The sequence below is a fragment of the Salarias fasciatus genome, chromosome 6, assembly GCF_902148845.1.
Source record: "Salarias fasciatus chromosome 6, fSalaFa1.1, whole genome shotgun sequence".
Taxonomy (NCBI): Eukaryota; Metazoa; Chordata; class Actinopteri; order Blenniiformes; family Blenniidae; genus Salarias; species Salarias fasciatus.
Window position 1 is genome coordinate 24,451,446 of NC_043750.1, and position 14,670 is coordinate 24,466,115.

General features: G+C 42.4%; 1 protein-coding gene across 2 annotated transcripts; it reads left to right on the top strand.

Moving 5' to 3' along the window:
- Positions 1 to 133: 133 nt before the first annotated feature.
- LOC115391012 (serine-rich adhesin for platelets) lies at positions 134 to 12,663 on the top strand. Of its 2 annotated transcripts, XM_030095097.1 has the most exons (11): positions 134 to 297; positions 1,272 to 1,655; positions 2,046 to 3,968; positions 4,047 to 4,135; positions 4,309 to 4,367; positions 4,762 to 4,925; positions 6,189 to 6,354; positions 6,451 to 6,642; positions 8,893 to 9,114; positions 11,329 to 11,488; positions 11,593 to 12,663. In XM_030095097.1, the coding sequence occupies exons 1-11, from the start codon at positions 255 to 257 to the stop codon at positions 11,665 to 11,667; spliced, it is 3,477 nt and encodes a 1,158-aa protein (XP_029950957.1). In that variant the 5' UTR covers positions 134 to 254; the 3' UTR covers positions 11,668 to 12,663. The 2 variants fall into 2 exon arrangements, with proteins under 2 accessions (XP_029950957.1, XP_029950958.1); XM_030095098.1 differs by lacking the exon at positions 1,272 to 1,655.
- The last annotated feature ends 2,007 nt before the right edge of the window (positions 12,664 to 14,670 follow it).

Sequence of the window (14,670 nt, forward strand, 5' to 3'; positions counted from 1 at the left end):
GGTGTAAATGTCTGTCCCAGCCCCACACGTGTGCCTCATTAGGTGTCGGCTCTGCGGACGTTTCCGCTCCGAGGAAATGATGATGGAGGAAAGTTTGTGACGCTGCGCGGGGACCGTCCGGCGGGAGGACTGGAGGTCATTTTACTCCCTGCGCAGTTTGCTGTTCGTCGTCGTCACTGCGTGCGGAGACTGGCTGTGCAAAGAGAAAGACTGTATGGATTTAGGATCAACAGTGAAATGTCTCAGCAGTGGAAATGCAGCTCATCGCCTGTGTGTTGCTTTTTATCACCACAACAGGTAGGAAAATGCATCTGCCCGCTACACTGTCAATATTGTGAGATTACTCAATTCAGTTGTGACACAATTAACGGTTTATCAATATTTTCTGTAAATCAGCTTCTGAATAGTGTTGTTCTACTATCAGTAACTTATGTAATGTTGTTTTTGTTTACACTGAAAGAAAACAGCTGGGAAAGTCCCATTTCCCAGTTTCCAGGTTGTTAAAAAAAAAAACAAAAAAAAAAAACAACAAAGAACTCTGATGATAAATAATGTAAAATCTTATCATTTTTCATACAAATTAAAAGATTGAAAAAATTATGCTTGTGAAGTCTTTTTTTCCCTTTGCAGTTTCCATTATGTGGACTGCGCTAAAGAAGACTGGCTAGTTTCGCTTTAACTGTAAATTGAGTTTAATTTCTCAGAGAGGGCATCATTTGGAAATACTTCCTCCAAGTTTGTTTGAGTGGCATCTACATCACTTCCAGTCATGATGTTTAGTCTTTAGTTGAATATTTTTCCCATGCTAATGTGGAAAGTTTCCCACTTCCTGGTTAGTTGTCATTGCATTGGTGTTGAGAATTGACATAATTAAATTGTGGCATGATCTGGTATTTTGTGAACTAGAGTTTAGACAAGCAGGATTGGGATCAGAAGGTCACATAGGCTCAGATCTCATGTCAAAAGGTTGCCCACTTTGTATCCCTGTGAAAGATCCATAATCCCAACCAGTCATGGGTGCCACACTGTTGCAACAAATAATGCAGAGAAAACATTTCCCCATGAGGGATCGATGAGGTATAATATTCCGAAACAAATATAGATTTAGTCTTAATTCACTATCTGGTGCTTTGTTTGTGAATGTTTTCTCAGTGTATTCCTTCAATGATCTTAATCAGAAAATAGTCTTTTCTGTCGAATCCTGCAGTGTTTGGGAGATTAAAGGTGGAGTTTATTAATCTCTTTGATCAGCACCGTCTTTCTCTCCTCAGATAAAACATGGGCTTCGTCACAGCACCACTGCGGTGGGCATGTCAGACTGGACCAGGAACCTGCTGGCCACATCAATCTCACTTTACCTGAACTTTTTACAGACATTGGCAGATTCCATTCTATGAAGCGAGAGTCTGACAGAGCCTTACAGCTTTCAGTGTGCACGTGGATGATAGAGATCCCTGCAGGGAAGACGGTACTTTTAAAACCAGAATGGTCAGGAAGTGGCTCGAGCGTATGGGTGCGATGCATCTTGAAGGAGAAAAATCAGGCCCTGGAAAGCGGGAGGACGGCTGTGCTCTTCGGCTGTCACAGAAACCAAGCAGCACTCACGTGGACAGGGGAAGGACACTCGTCAAATGTAGTTCAGTTGGCTTATTCTGGTGAGAAAGCCTCCAGTATGGAGTTTATTTGATTGAGTGCGTATGACCCACTGGCCTGCAGGTTGTCTTATCACGGGAGTTTAATCTAATTGCTGTAATGGCATTTGGTTCAGACTTGTTTTGAGTAGTGTTTGTGGTCATGTTGTCCACCTAGTTTCAGAATAAAAAATGTCCTTGTGTTCAGAAACACAAGATTATCCAGGCATGTGTGTTATGGAGCTAAGCGTTCAGTGAAAATGTGTTGTCTAATACGTAATCAGAGCCATAAATGTGTGAAATGAGGTTTTCATGCTGTGTGTGCTGGGCGAATGTTCTGTTGATTTGGTTTTCACTTTGTCTCTCCTCACCCTGTCCCTCTCTCCTGTTTTTTGTTTGTTCCTGGTTGACCAGTCCAGGAAGATGAGAGGAATTCCTCGGATGGCCGCTTGACTCACCAACCAGACCAAGACCTCACTGGCTGGGCTCAGACAGGAACCAGCTTTACAAGTCCAGCTCCTATTGGTCAGGAGACAGTAAAAAGCACAGAGGGGGGCAGAGGTCACCTATGTGAAGGTCTGGAGTCTAGTTCCGATCCTCGGTGTCCTTCGAACGGCTCTACTCAGGACCCGGTGACGGTGCTTCCCACCTCAGCCCAGCAGGGTCTGTCTGTCGCTGGGCGAACTGATAGGGAAACTCTCCCTCTTCCTGAGGAAAAACCAAACAATGAAGCGGATACATCTGGAGCTGCTCACCTCACTGATGCTCCAGTTACTGCCAGAGAAAGAACACACCCATATTTTGATCCCGAACTCAATACAAACTCCACATACCCTATAAATGAGACCCCTCCTGCCCAAACAGAAACGACTCTGAGTTTCCACACTATGTTTCACACAGATATGCAAAGACACACATCCAGCCAAACACCCAAACACACATACAAGCACATGACTACTGAAACTGACCAGAGCGTCTCCGGCAGCGTCCCACTGATCACATCTTCTGGCCGAGAGCTACCTTCACAGACAGTAGTAGAAAGCGACACCACTGTTATTTCACAAGATGTCGCTGTTGTGGGGACGCACAGAGATAAACCAGCTCATCCCTGGAGGAGCCTGCGAAACACTGACAGGGTGAGCTCCGATCTTTCCTCTTCCACCACCTCCAGCCCTTTAAAGTCTTCCCTCAAACCTCTTCAGGACGACTCGCACAGCAGCCATGCTTATACCGACCCCACTTCAGCTTCAGAGTCCGCTTCCGCTTCTCAAAGCCCCAGCAGGACTTGTTCATCCACTCCCCAGGCCTCAGAGATTGACACTGCTGTTAACACCACAGAAGCTGCATCAGTTCATCCAAACACAAGCCAACGTGATTCATTTGTATCAGCCACCTCAGACGTTACTGTTCAGACTCCTGGAATAGAGCTGTCAGAGAAGTTTGAAAACACGGAGGTGCTTGATGCGCTCATTTCTTTCCCTGAGAGTCAAACAAATGCTGAGCCGAGTACAGAGAGCGTCTCAGACTTTCCCTACTTATCCTCATCATTCATCACGCCGGCAGGCAACAAAGACGCAGAAAGCACACAAAGGAATCTCACGAATGCAGACACAGCTATTAATACAATCTCCACCTCTCCTGTTGTTAGCACAGACAGTGGACAGACTTCTTTCATAACCAGGGCATCGCTAACGACGAATGATGATGCCCAAAACACAGAAACCACCAAAGGAACATACATGGTGCACCAGACTCACACAAACATCGACGACGACCTGCCCACGAATTCACCAACCCCAGTTCCTCTTTTGGTGTCTAGTTTGTCCACATCTCCACACACACTCCGAACACACACTCAGTTGTCAGATAGTTCACACACCACTTTAACCTCCTCTGTCAATGATTCCACCAAGCAACTGGCTTTTGTGGACCTCAAATCCACAGCGACGCCCTTTGAAATATCCCAGGTACCTCAACCAGATGGTCATCCGTCTCTCTCACCACCTACTGAACGCTCCCGTTCAGATGAACATCACCGCGACGTTGAAACTACGACGCGCGCATCTCTGGTTTCAATTACGACGCAGTCGGATCATGGCAAAAGAGAGAAAAATAGTAATCAAGGGGATGAGCGCTGGCAGTGGATGGTCAGCAGCACAACCTCACACACTCCCACAGCTGGACCAGCAGAGCCCCGCGTACTCCAGACAACCCCACCTCCCAGGAGGGAGAGCCATCCAGGGCTTGCTTCTTCAACTGTGACTTCCACACTGATTTGGAGCTCTGCAGGAACTCCCAAGTTCTACGTTGTGCCAGATCAGCCTGTCGTCATCAAAGGTGCGGTGCATGCAGCATTTATGTGTCACTACTTGTTGAGGCCTGTGATAATGATTGTTTTGATTTTTTCCTGTGTAGCGGAGTACATTGAACTGCTGCTGCAGATAGTTGTAGAAGACTCCAAGTCGAGTTTCACTGCTGGATTAGAGGAAGAAACGGCTGCCTGGGTGAGGGGTTTTACCTCAACACAGATTCACTGTAGGAAAAATACACACATTAATATATTTGAAGCTGTGGCTCCCAACCTGGAGGTTTTTTTTCACAGTTTAGAACAACTTTTTCAAAGCACTTCATGACTTTTCTTTTAAGAGCTGGAACAAGTCTTTCAACGTCTTTGTAGGTGGAACCGTACCTGCAGAAAGCCCCGGGGTTCAGCAGGCTGCTGGGAGTCTGGAGCAGGTGAGGAGGTGTACATGAATCAAGTTTTCCTATTTCAGGCAACAGGAGGTGAAACAGAGCAATTGCTCTTGTTGTATAATATTTGTTATGATATTTTAGTGGTGCTTTGTCTTTTTATTTCATCAGACAATTTTATGTTTATAATGAAATACCTGAAAAGTTGTTTGTGACTTCCTCTGTGAAATCAAACCCTGATTTCTCTTTACCTTTGGTTACCTTGCAGGGCACAGGAAGTACCTCATTTTCATAGATTATGGTCACCATAAAATAATTCTGGAAATTGTATTTGAAAGTAACAGGATTGAGGGAATTATGCAATGGGACTAAAAAAAATCTCACAAAAGAAAAGTGGACATGTGAAGAAAGTGATTTGACCTTCCTGCTGTTGTTTCAGTGGCCATGCAGTGCAGAGTCTGGTGAACTTCAGAACCAGTGAGGCTCTGCAGTGGCTCGGCGTGTCTGAACCCACTTCACTGCTGGAGCAAACAGGACTGGCTCAGGCTCTGCGGGAGGGGAGGACGTTCAGATCATCCAGGATCACCAACATCACGGTTGGAGGTGAGCTGACCGACAGGCTGATAACGCCTGCCTTAAAGCGTAGGTCGCTTGTGAAGGTTTAAAGTCAGTCTTTTTCATGTCTTCAGTATTTATGTCAAGTTTTGATCGTAGTCTCTCTCTCTCTCTCTCTCTCTCTCTCTCTCTCTCTCTCTCTCTCTCTCTCTCTCTCTCTCTCTCTCTCTCTCTCTCTCTCTCTCTCTCTCTCTCTCTCTCTCTCTCTCTCTCTCTCTCTCAAAAAAAAAAAGTGGCAATTTAATAATCAATAGCAGCAGCTTTTTTTACCTGAAGGGAAATTCCAGTCTCTATTTCTTTATTATGTTAACCCAGTTGGAGACAGATTAGACTCATTTAAACACCATAAATTCAGTTATAACAAATCACATTATCTCCCTGGCTGACTAGCATTTTGCTGAGGAAAACAGCTGTCTCCTTCCTTTTAGTGTGGTTGTTTGCCATCATATACATCCATGTGTAAATACACATATACAAATACAGTGGCTCAACATTTCATCAAAACACATGAATGAAAACCGAACTATGACTACTTCTAAGGATAAAGATGCTGCAATTTCACATCCCATCAAAGGACTGTCTCAGCCATTAGTGTTGCAGACACAGTTGTCTGGTAATATTTGCATATCTTCAGTATAATGGTGTTTTTTTTTATCATTGTAGCTGGTGTTCCATGCCATACGTCCATCTTAATTCTTCTGGTTTTGACAGTATATATCCACTTTACACCCCAATATGTGGGTCATTTTCTCTTCCACAGCACATGAACAAATAAGACCCCTTATTTGTCTATCGGAGCATTTACATTGATTTACATCACAACTCCACAAGTGCAACCATCTTCTCTCGTCAATTGTGTCCATACTTTTTATGTGACAATACATGACAAAGAAGGGGTTTTATGTCCTCAAATTGTTTTGAAAATGTTGGCATACAGACTCCTGTCATCGTTGTCTGTTACCACATGTTCAAGCAGCTTCCAACAGTGTTGGAGAGTCTGCTATTTTATAAAAAAGATTTAAATTCAGGTTTTCCAGCTGAAATCCCGACATACTAATGAACTTATAGTTATGTATTCTGAGCCATTTTGGTTTCAGAACTGTGTATATGGAGTTTGCATGTTCTCTTCAGCTCCGACTCTGTATAATCCAAATGTTGATAAAATGGATTTAAAAGTATGTCACCCATAATAAGAAATGAAGAATATCCACAGTCTCACCAGCTTTATTTATTATTTTTGATTCCCCCCAGGTTTGCAGGGAGAAGTGTGCGGTTGGTTGCTGCAGTGTCCTGCAGGCTATAAATGTAGATCCAAGCTCGGCAGCGCCAACTACAGCTGTTCCTCCGTTTGCCACTTCGACCACTGCCACCACCACGGGATCTGCACGCACCATCCCGGCCAGCTGCCCGTTTGCCGGTGAGAGCTTCGTTTCATGCGCCTCTCCTTCCACTCCATATATATGTGCATATATGTAATTTATTTTGTAAATTTCTTTTTTGATTTGCACGTCAGCTGCCTCGCAGGTGACGACTTCTGGTACATGGGGCGGAGGTGCGACGTGAGGATGACTCGAGCGCGCCTCGTGGGAGCGTGTCTTGCCGTGGTCGTCATTATAGTGGCCGTCATTGGCGTCCTGGCCTTTGTGGCAGTACGACGATACCGAGCCATCCTGATTCAGGCTAAAGTGGACCAGACACGTAGCAGGTACACACCAACACACTCTGACACCAAGTAAAGATCTTGCCTACTGGTTTTGTTAAACCGCTGCACATGCAACCGAGCAACCAAAAATGGAAAAGACACTTTTGTATTTGGTGGCACCTTTGCTAAACAAACTTGATATATTTAGCAGCAACAAAAAATAAAAGTCATATATTTATGTTGGCTTTTGATTTATTTAGTTTGTAATGTGCACTGGTGGAACGCAAACACGGTCACAAGAAAGTATTGGAAATGGAGGATTCATTTGTGGTCTGCATTTGAAGGAGTTGTCAGACTGGAACAGCGCTGTCACGTCTGACGTCAGCAGCCTTTAACCCTTGTGACCTCCACATTTTGCACCCTTCAGTACAGTTCAGGTCAAATTGGAGCAGAGCGTTGTCTGGTTTGTAAAAGCACTACAGACATCAGGGAAAAAATGTTAAAATATTAACTGTTTGTTTCTCAATTACAAAAAACAAAACAAAAAACAAAAAAAAAAACAGCAACACAGGAATGTTACATTTTATTCCATGCTAAATGTAACTTTTATTTAGGAATCATCAGCTCAGATCATGACATGATGTTGTTAATATGGGCCACAGTCATTTGTCAATGTCTTCACAAATGAGCTGAGACTGTCGAGCTTCAGGTTGAAACTTGTATGCACTTGTACTTGTTCTTACTTGCATTTTATTTTTCTTTCAGTCCAAAAAGAAACTAGGGGAATTTGATAGAATACTCTGAGTTTACAGGGCGTTTTCTATCTTCTTCTGTGGAGTTTAAAATGTTACAGTAAAATCTCACATACAGAAAAATTCACAGACAAAACTGAATGGGAAATTAACCAGGAAATAATTATTTTTGACTCAAAAGGGAAAACCGAGGCCCTGAGATAATAGTGACCAGGAATCTCCACTAGGTGTCACAGCCTCGCTGCCAAACCACAAGCTGAAGATGAGAGCTGCACTGCTCTCTGTTGGAAAGTGCTCAAACAGCCTGGATGAATCTGAATGTTCAGCCGGTAGGCAGTGTGCCTGGAGATAAACCAATCTTAAATATAACTGAAACCCTTTTCCAAATCAGATGAATTGATACATTTTATTTTTTTCCGCCTCTAAAGAAAAAAACCTTCATAGGGTAAACATACTGTGGACCATTTATTTTCACCAGTAATTTAACAAGAGACCTAACCACATCTACGTTACTGTACGTTTTGATAGTTCTAATATGTGAATGAGTCATTTAAGTTCTTCTTAAAATGTTTGGATTCAAACAAATAAGAACTGCAGAAGCAGTGAAAACCGTACCCTCCCTACAGGAGGCAGTTGGATTTTGTTTCACTGTGTACATATTTAATGCTAAAGATACCTGCTCTGTCACGGCTGAGATAAGTTTGAAGCTGAGCTTTAAATCAGGAGAGCCTCCTTAAAAGCAGGATGATGACACTCATGTTTCCAGGGAAAAGCAAACCCTCAAGTTCAGGAGCTGTATTCATAAAATGTCCAAAGGTTAAAGGTGGTTCTGTTGAGTAAGAACTCTTTATATAAACAGAACGTTTGTCTCGATTAAAGTATAATTTGGACATTGAACTCTGCTAAAGCTTTACAAAGGTTTGAGAATCAGGCAGTGACTCTGCTCATTTGTCAGTCAAATACTCTATTTGCATGCTGATGTAACTATCACTGAAAATACAACAATAGTGATTTAGGCTTATTTTTGTAGAAAAAAAAACTTAATCGTAGCATTATTTTGTGTTTTAAACAACCCACACCGCCGCACCCATTTCTCCACTAACTCTTTGAGTTATTATTATAGTAAGTGCATTTATTCTTCTAGATATTTCTGTGTGTGTTGATACGGACACAGAGCTCCATCTGTCACCGAGACATAGTAAGTTCATTCATGAAACCTGATGTCATCCATGACAACAGGGTCAGCTCCACCCCGCCTCTCATCTTAGGAGTCCTTTGTTCATCGCTAAAACTCTCTGAGAAGCTTTGTGGACAGTTTCAAACAGAAACCTCTTACTCGTGAGGACATTATGGTGCCGTTTAGTAAGAGTCATCCTCCAAAGATTCAAGGGTTTCCCCTTCATAGTAACGATGGACTGTTGTTCATTTCGCTACATTTATGTAGCCGTTTAATTTGGTCAAAGAAATATCAAAAAATTATAGTTGAATTAGAGTGAACCAATAAGCAAATACAGCACATATTATGACTGTTTTTAAACTTCCCAGGCTTTGTTGTGTGCAGCTATCGCAGGTTCAACCACTTCGACGAGCTGTCGGGTCGCTTCTGGTTGCGCTCGTGGGCGGGATCGGCAGACTCGCTGGACAATCCGGCCTTCGCGCGCTCCAACGACCTACTGCATCTGCGGGCGCTCGACCGCCCCTGCTGTTACCACGACGACACGCTGTCGCTGGCCTCCACCTGCCCCAGCCACGGGACACACATCAATACCATCTACCCTCACAGGTACACAACAACACTCACTCAGTTATAATCACTTACATGTCACAGTGTTTATCTTATGCAAAATTGTTTGGAAACAATTCTGAAGATATTTCAAAGTAATCAAGAGCAAATAAAATAATTTTATGTGGACTCAATTTAAACATGTTTAAATTGTGACCAATAGTATTGTCATCAATACATTTCAGTCACAAATCCCTTTAAATTCTTTCTAGATGTGGAGCCAAGAAGAAATATCATTGCAAGCAGTCTGTGATTGTTTTTACAAATCATGGGAAAAAGAAACCCACAGGTTGATGTAGAGCTGAATCAATCTACAGTTGTCTCAGTCTGTGGTTTACGCCAAACCCAGCTGGCTCTCATAGGCTGAGGCAAAGTCAACCGAAAGGCGCTTAAAGCAGTGTTTCTCTGGTCTGCTGTTCTTTGCTGTGGGACTGCTCCGCTCCTTCTCGTTCTGGATGCACTGAAACCTGAGACAAGTCAGACAGAAATGTGGTGACCTGTGTCAGAAAACTCACTTTGTGGTGGAGACTTTTTGTTTTCGTGCAGCACAATGAGCCAAAACACACACACCCAGCCGCACAAAGGAATGGTTGAAAAGAGAATGCTGCACTGTTCAGAAGTTGCAGCTTCGATGAGTGTCAACTGACCTCCGAAAGAAAACACAAGAATCCAGCAAATCTGGGGAAGTTGACCAAATCACAGTGCAAAAGGAACAAATGCCAGACAGATGTTTGAAGCCTCTAAATGAGTACGTGGGGCAATTTTAGGTTTTTGTGGAAAGTTTTTAATTCCATACCAACTTTAGATCTAAAAAAAAAAAAACTTTCACACAACCATGGTTAAAAAAATACTCTGTACATTAGAAGTATGATTCAAAACATAAGAAATAAAGCTATAAGATACAACTAAAAGAAATAAAAGCAGATTAAAAACAACAAAAACAGATCAAATCAATGATTCATGCTGCGTCAAAAGCAAGTAAAAAAAAAAAAGAGTAGGTTTTAAGATGTGTTTTAAAGTGAAAAGGAAGAGGCATGTCTGATATATAAAGGTAGATTTAATAGTAAAGGAACCCAATAACTAGAAAAGAATGCATATTGAACTGGATTTTTTGTTTTTCCTAAAAGAAACATTTACTTACAACTGTGAATATGTTATTGAAACTTACTGAATTTTCTCAGCTGCATCTATATATTGGAGGTGTTTGGTCTAAACTCATTTTTAGATCAAAAGCCGCCTCTTCCCTCAGTAACACCATTCCACATTCACTCAGTCCTCGTGTCATCATCTGGAGCTTTTCCAGCAGTCCAGAAATAGTTCCCACATATTGCTGAATTTTGGTTGGCTGCTTTTCTCTCTGTCTTTGTTTAGTGAAATACTGTGAATGAGAGATGGGTTGAGTTGGACCAAAGAGTCCTCACATCCCGAAGGTGTGTGTTATGCTCATTCTGTCGAAACACGCCGGAGTGTAAACCAGATGGGATTACGTGTCCCTGCAGATTGTTGTGTCAGACAAGTTTGTCTTGAATTCTCACCATGCTGGCGTCTCCCACATCATCACACCGTGCTTCGTAGTGAGAATTTCATATGCGAACGCCATCTGTCAGCTCTCTGCGTCCAGACTGGTCTCGCGTCCGCAGTTCCTTCTCCTTGATGCTCTCCATCTGATTTCTTTGCAGTGGGTTTACACGAAGGCCGAATTCTCATAGGATCCTCTGAATAATGGATGTGCCTAGAGTGCACGAAACATCCATATGAGCTTACATTTGAAATTAAATTCATTGGTGCCCAACAGCGGTTATATGAGAGCTATTTGACCAGTTTTTCTTGTAACTCCTCAGGGACATATCTGGCCTTTCCGTGGCTGAAACTTCCTGTGTGTTAATCAGCATAGAGGGCTGATTTTGAGATATTCCCAGAGTTTTACTGAGGAGAGAGATGAAAGGAAACAAGAGTTCCTCAACTATAAACAGTTGATGTGGAGATATTGAGAGATCAATACTATGAATGATACACAAAAACAAAAGACACACCAGAGCATGCATGAAGGCTTTTTATAGAAAATATTAGTAATTCACCTCTACAAGCTCAGTCATCAAACTACGTGTCCAGTTATTTCTTAACTAAACACATTTTGTATTGAGGCAAAATGTTTGGAACAAGAAGAAATAAATGACCGTGCAGGTAACAGGTTTGGTCTCTGTGTCCTCGCAGCTCCCAGTATGGTTGGAGGGGGAGTGAGATGAGTGTGGGGGATGGTGTGCTGGACTCGGGTAAGGCCAGTGATCTCTCCGTGTGCAGCTGGCCGGTCGAACCCATTCACTGGACTCCCTTCCCACTCCTGCAGCAACTGGCCTCTCACCGGACACCCACAGTGAGTGTTGGACTATGCGTGCGGTGAGCTCAAGGGTTTAGGAGGGAGAGAATCGTGTATCAACTTTCATTACGCGATAATGTGTTGTTCCCCTGTGTAACCAGGTCAGGGTGTCACGACCGCGGTCGTACTGCGAAGGCATGGAGCTGGTAGATCTGGGGAGGAGCTGGACTGCCTGACACCCGTGAAGGAGAACCAGATATGCCCTGCTTCACTTGCTATTGTGTGGATTTTTGTACGGTGAATCTAACGTCTGAATGTGTTGTTAATTAAAAGATATGTAAAACACAATGTAAATGTGTACATAAGTTTAAAAGTTTGTACAGTTGTTGTTTAGTTTGAATCTACAGTGCGGCGTCCAGAAGCTGGCTGTATGTCTGTGTGACGCAGTTATAGTTTTGATAAATATTTCTACTTTGAGCAAGAATACATGTGCTTTAAATTATGTTTTGAGATTGAAAAATGACTTTTTTTCAGTATTGCTTAAGTTCTCCTAAAGGGTTAACAAACATCAAAAGTGCCAACAATTCACAGCATAAAACACCAAATCTTTTTTCTGCATGGAGCCTACCTAAATAATTTAAACTTTTGGGAAGTTTCCAGACTGGTTTGGAGAAATGTCTTATAACGTCACCATAAAACCAAAGTTGCATTGACTGAGTGTTAGAAAACCTTTTTTTTTGTTTGTTTGTTTATAAGACATATTGTCTTTCTATAAATTTCTTTCCATAACGTGGTAAGGCTTAGAATAGGCCAAGGATATCAAAAATATGGCCCACCAGCCCAAAACCGACCAGCAGGAGGATCCAGTTTGACTGTGGAATGACCTTGTATAAATCTTGAAAGTTACAAAGAAAACAGCTGCGAGTTTTTAAAGGAAATTAATGCTATTCCTGAATTTTCCATTGGGTCAAGGGGGCAATACACAAGGCTGAGAGCCACAAGTGACCTTCTTATGGCGACAATTTCTGCATCAGCAAAAACCTTCTACTTTTGTTACAAACCATATTACAGCATGAAAGTGGTGTTTGTGAAATAATGTTGGCTTAAAGCTGCAGAATTTGTGTGACTAAAAGAATGAGCTTAAAGAGAGACACTGTTAAAGATTCAGAAAGCACGTTTCTTTCTTTTGAAATTTTAAATTTTGTGAAAATGGACCATTAAATGTTTTCAGAAAGGTATGCCTTCTTGTGTCTTTGCCTTTATTCGGAGGAATAAAATTACATTATGTAGTCTTTACTGCCCAGGCCTAATTAAAATCAATTTGGGCTGTATGTGGTATGAAAATTGATATTGTGTATGTAATTCCAATCAATCAAACTTTATAATGCACTTTTCATATTAAAAAAAAAAAAACACAACGTGCTTAGGAAATCAATCAAAGGACACACTGATTAGATTTTGGTTAAGGAATATTTAAGAGTCAATTTTGTCAATTTTTGCCGATTGAATATTTCAAGAAAGCTTTGACTTTGAGCAGGAATGTCCATGTGGACTCACATGTTCAATCAGTGTGTTAAACACTGCTGCATTCAAAGCTTGTCGACGCTGACTTCACACAAACACAGAACTTAACTTTTTCAATACCAACTCTGGCATTTCAGAATCAACAACAGTGTGTAAGTTAACTCTGATCTTCCTGTGTTCATGGCTTGGGCTGGGCACAAATAAACCTGTGACCTCCCCGAGGGGCCACATATTCTTTTAATCAGTCACTTCCTTTAAAATAAGTAAAACTAAGTGTTTCTGTGTTAAACTGTGCAGATGGCTTGAGACTCTGAACAGGTTCCAGGTGTACCTTTCTATTATGAAGTTAGTATCTTTGGTTATGTATTGAAGGGGAATAAAACTGTCCAACCTTCTTGTTTCTCAATCGATTACACAAATGCTAGTCATGAGCCACACCTCCCAGTGTTGTGTCAGACACCCAGCTGGAATGCAATGCCATAAATGACTGGTATGACCTTGTATGACTCATTGAGAGTGATGTAAAAAAAAACAATCAAAGCAAATGATTAAAGGGCCCAGGAAACGCGGTAGATTGAGAAGGCAAGTGATTCTGAGTTTGGGTGTTCAAGGGTGTGTGTGTGTGTGTCTGTGTGTGTGTGTGTGAGAGAGAGTGAGTGAGAGAGAGAGGGAGAGAGAGATAGTGAAAAGCGGACAGAAGCTACCTGCTGGGCTTCTTCCATATACGGTCTTAGTCAGAGCTCAGAGCCAGGCCTGAGAGTTTCTCTGACTCCGAGTGAGCAATACAGGCGGGGAGCTTGTATATGTGTGTTGCAATGCATGCTTGAGTCATGCACGCGTGCGGAGTTTTGAAAGGGATCAACGAATGGCATGAGTGTTCAGAGGAAAAAAATGAGAAATTCCTGACAGAAAGGAATCAAGACGCGGGTGCGAGGAAGAAATGTAGTTTTTTGCCCTTGTTCCAAACAGATCAAACATGAAGCAAGATAAATGGTAGTAGCTTTCAGGAGCAAGCCCACAAACAACCCTAAATAGGGAGATTCATTCATTTCCTAAGACTGGTCACATGACCTGAGCAGTGCATTCTTCCCCCCATGTGACTTGCTCCAATATCTCCTTATATGGACGTCATCCAAAGGACCTCTTAAAGGGATGGCTGTCCTGTCCTGCGTCTATACTTGGGTGTGTGTGTGTGTGTGTGTGTGTGTGTGTGTGTGTGTGTGTGTGTGTGTGTGTGTGTGTGTGTGTGTGCGCTCATAGTGTCTGTCTGGAGCAGGATAACAGGGCTGAGAGTCAATTCCCTGATCAGCTCATTCACCGCCCCCCCATACGTTGTCCTTAGCTGCTCCACACCTGATGATATGCAGTATGGATGTCTGAGTGTGGATGTTTGCACATCTATGTGGTCACTTCCTGCAGGCATCTACACAGGCGAAGCATTGTAAAAACCTACATCCTGTCCCTTTTGGAGAGCCAGCTCCCATATATCCTTATTAGGAACACATAGAGCCAGTGAGAATTCCTAGTGTAAGTTTATGAGTCTTTGTCCGGTGCCCTTATTGAGTTAAAACTGCACCCCGACCCACCCACTTAGTCTCTGGTCAACTTATAAGATAAACTTTTGCATGAGGATCATACTCTCACATGAAAAAAAAAAATCATATAAGGATAACAGGTGGCTGTGCTTCATTCTGAGTACATGATCAGAGATACCT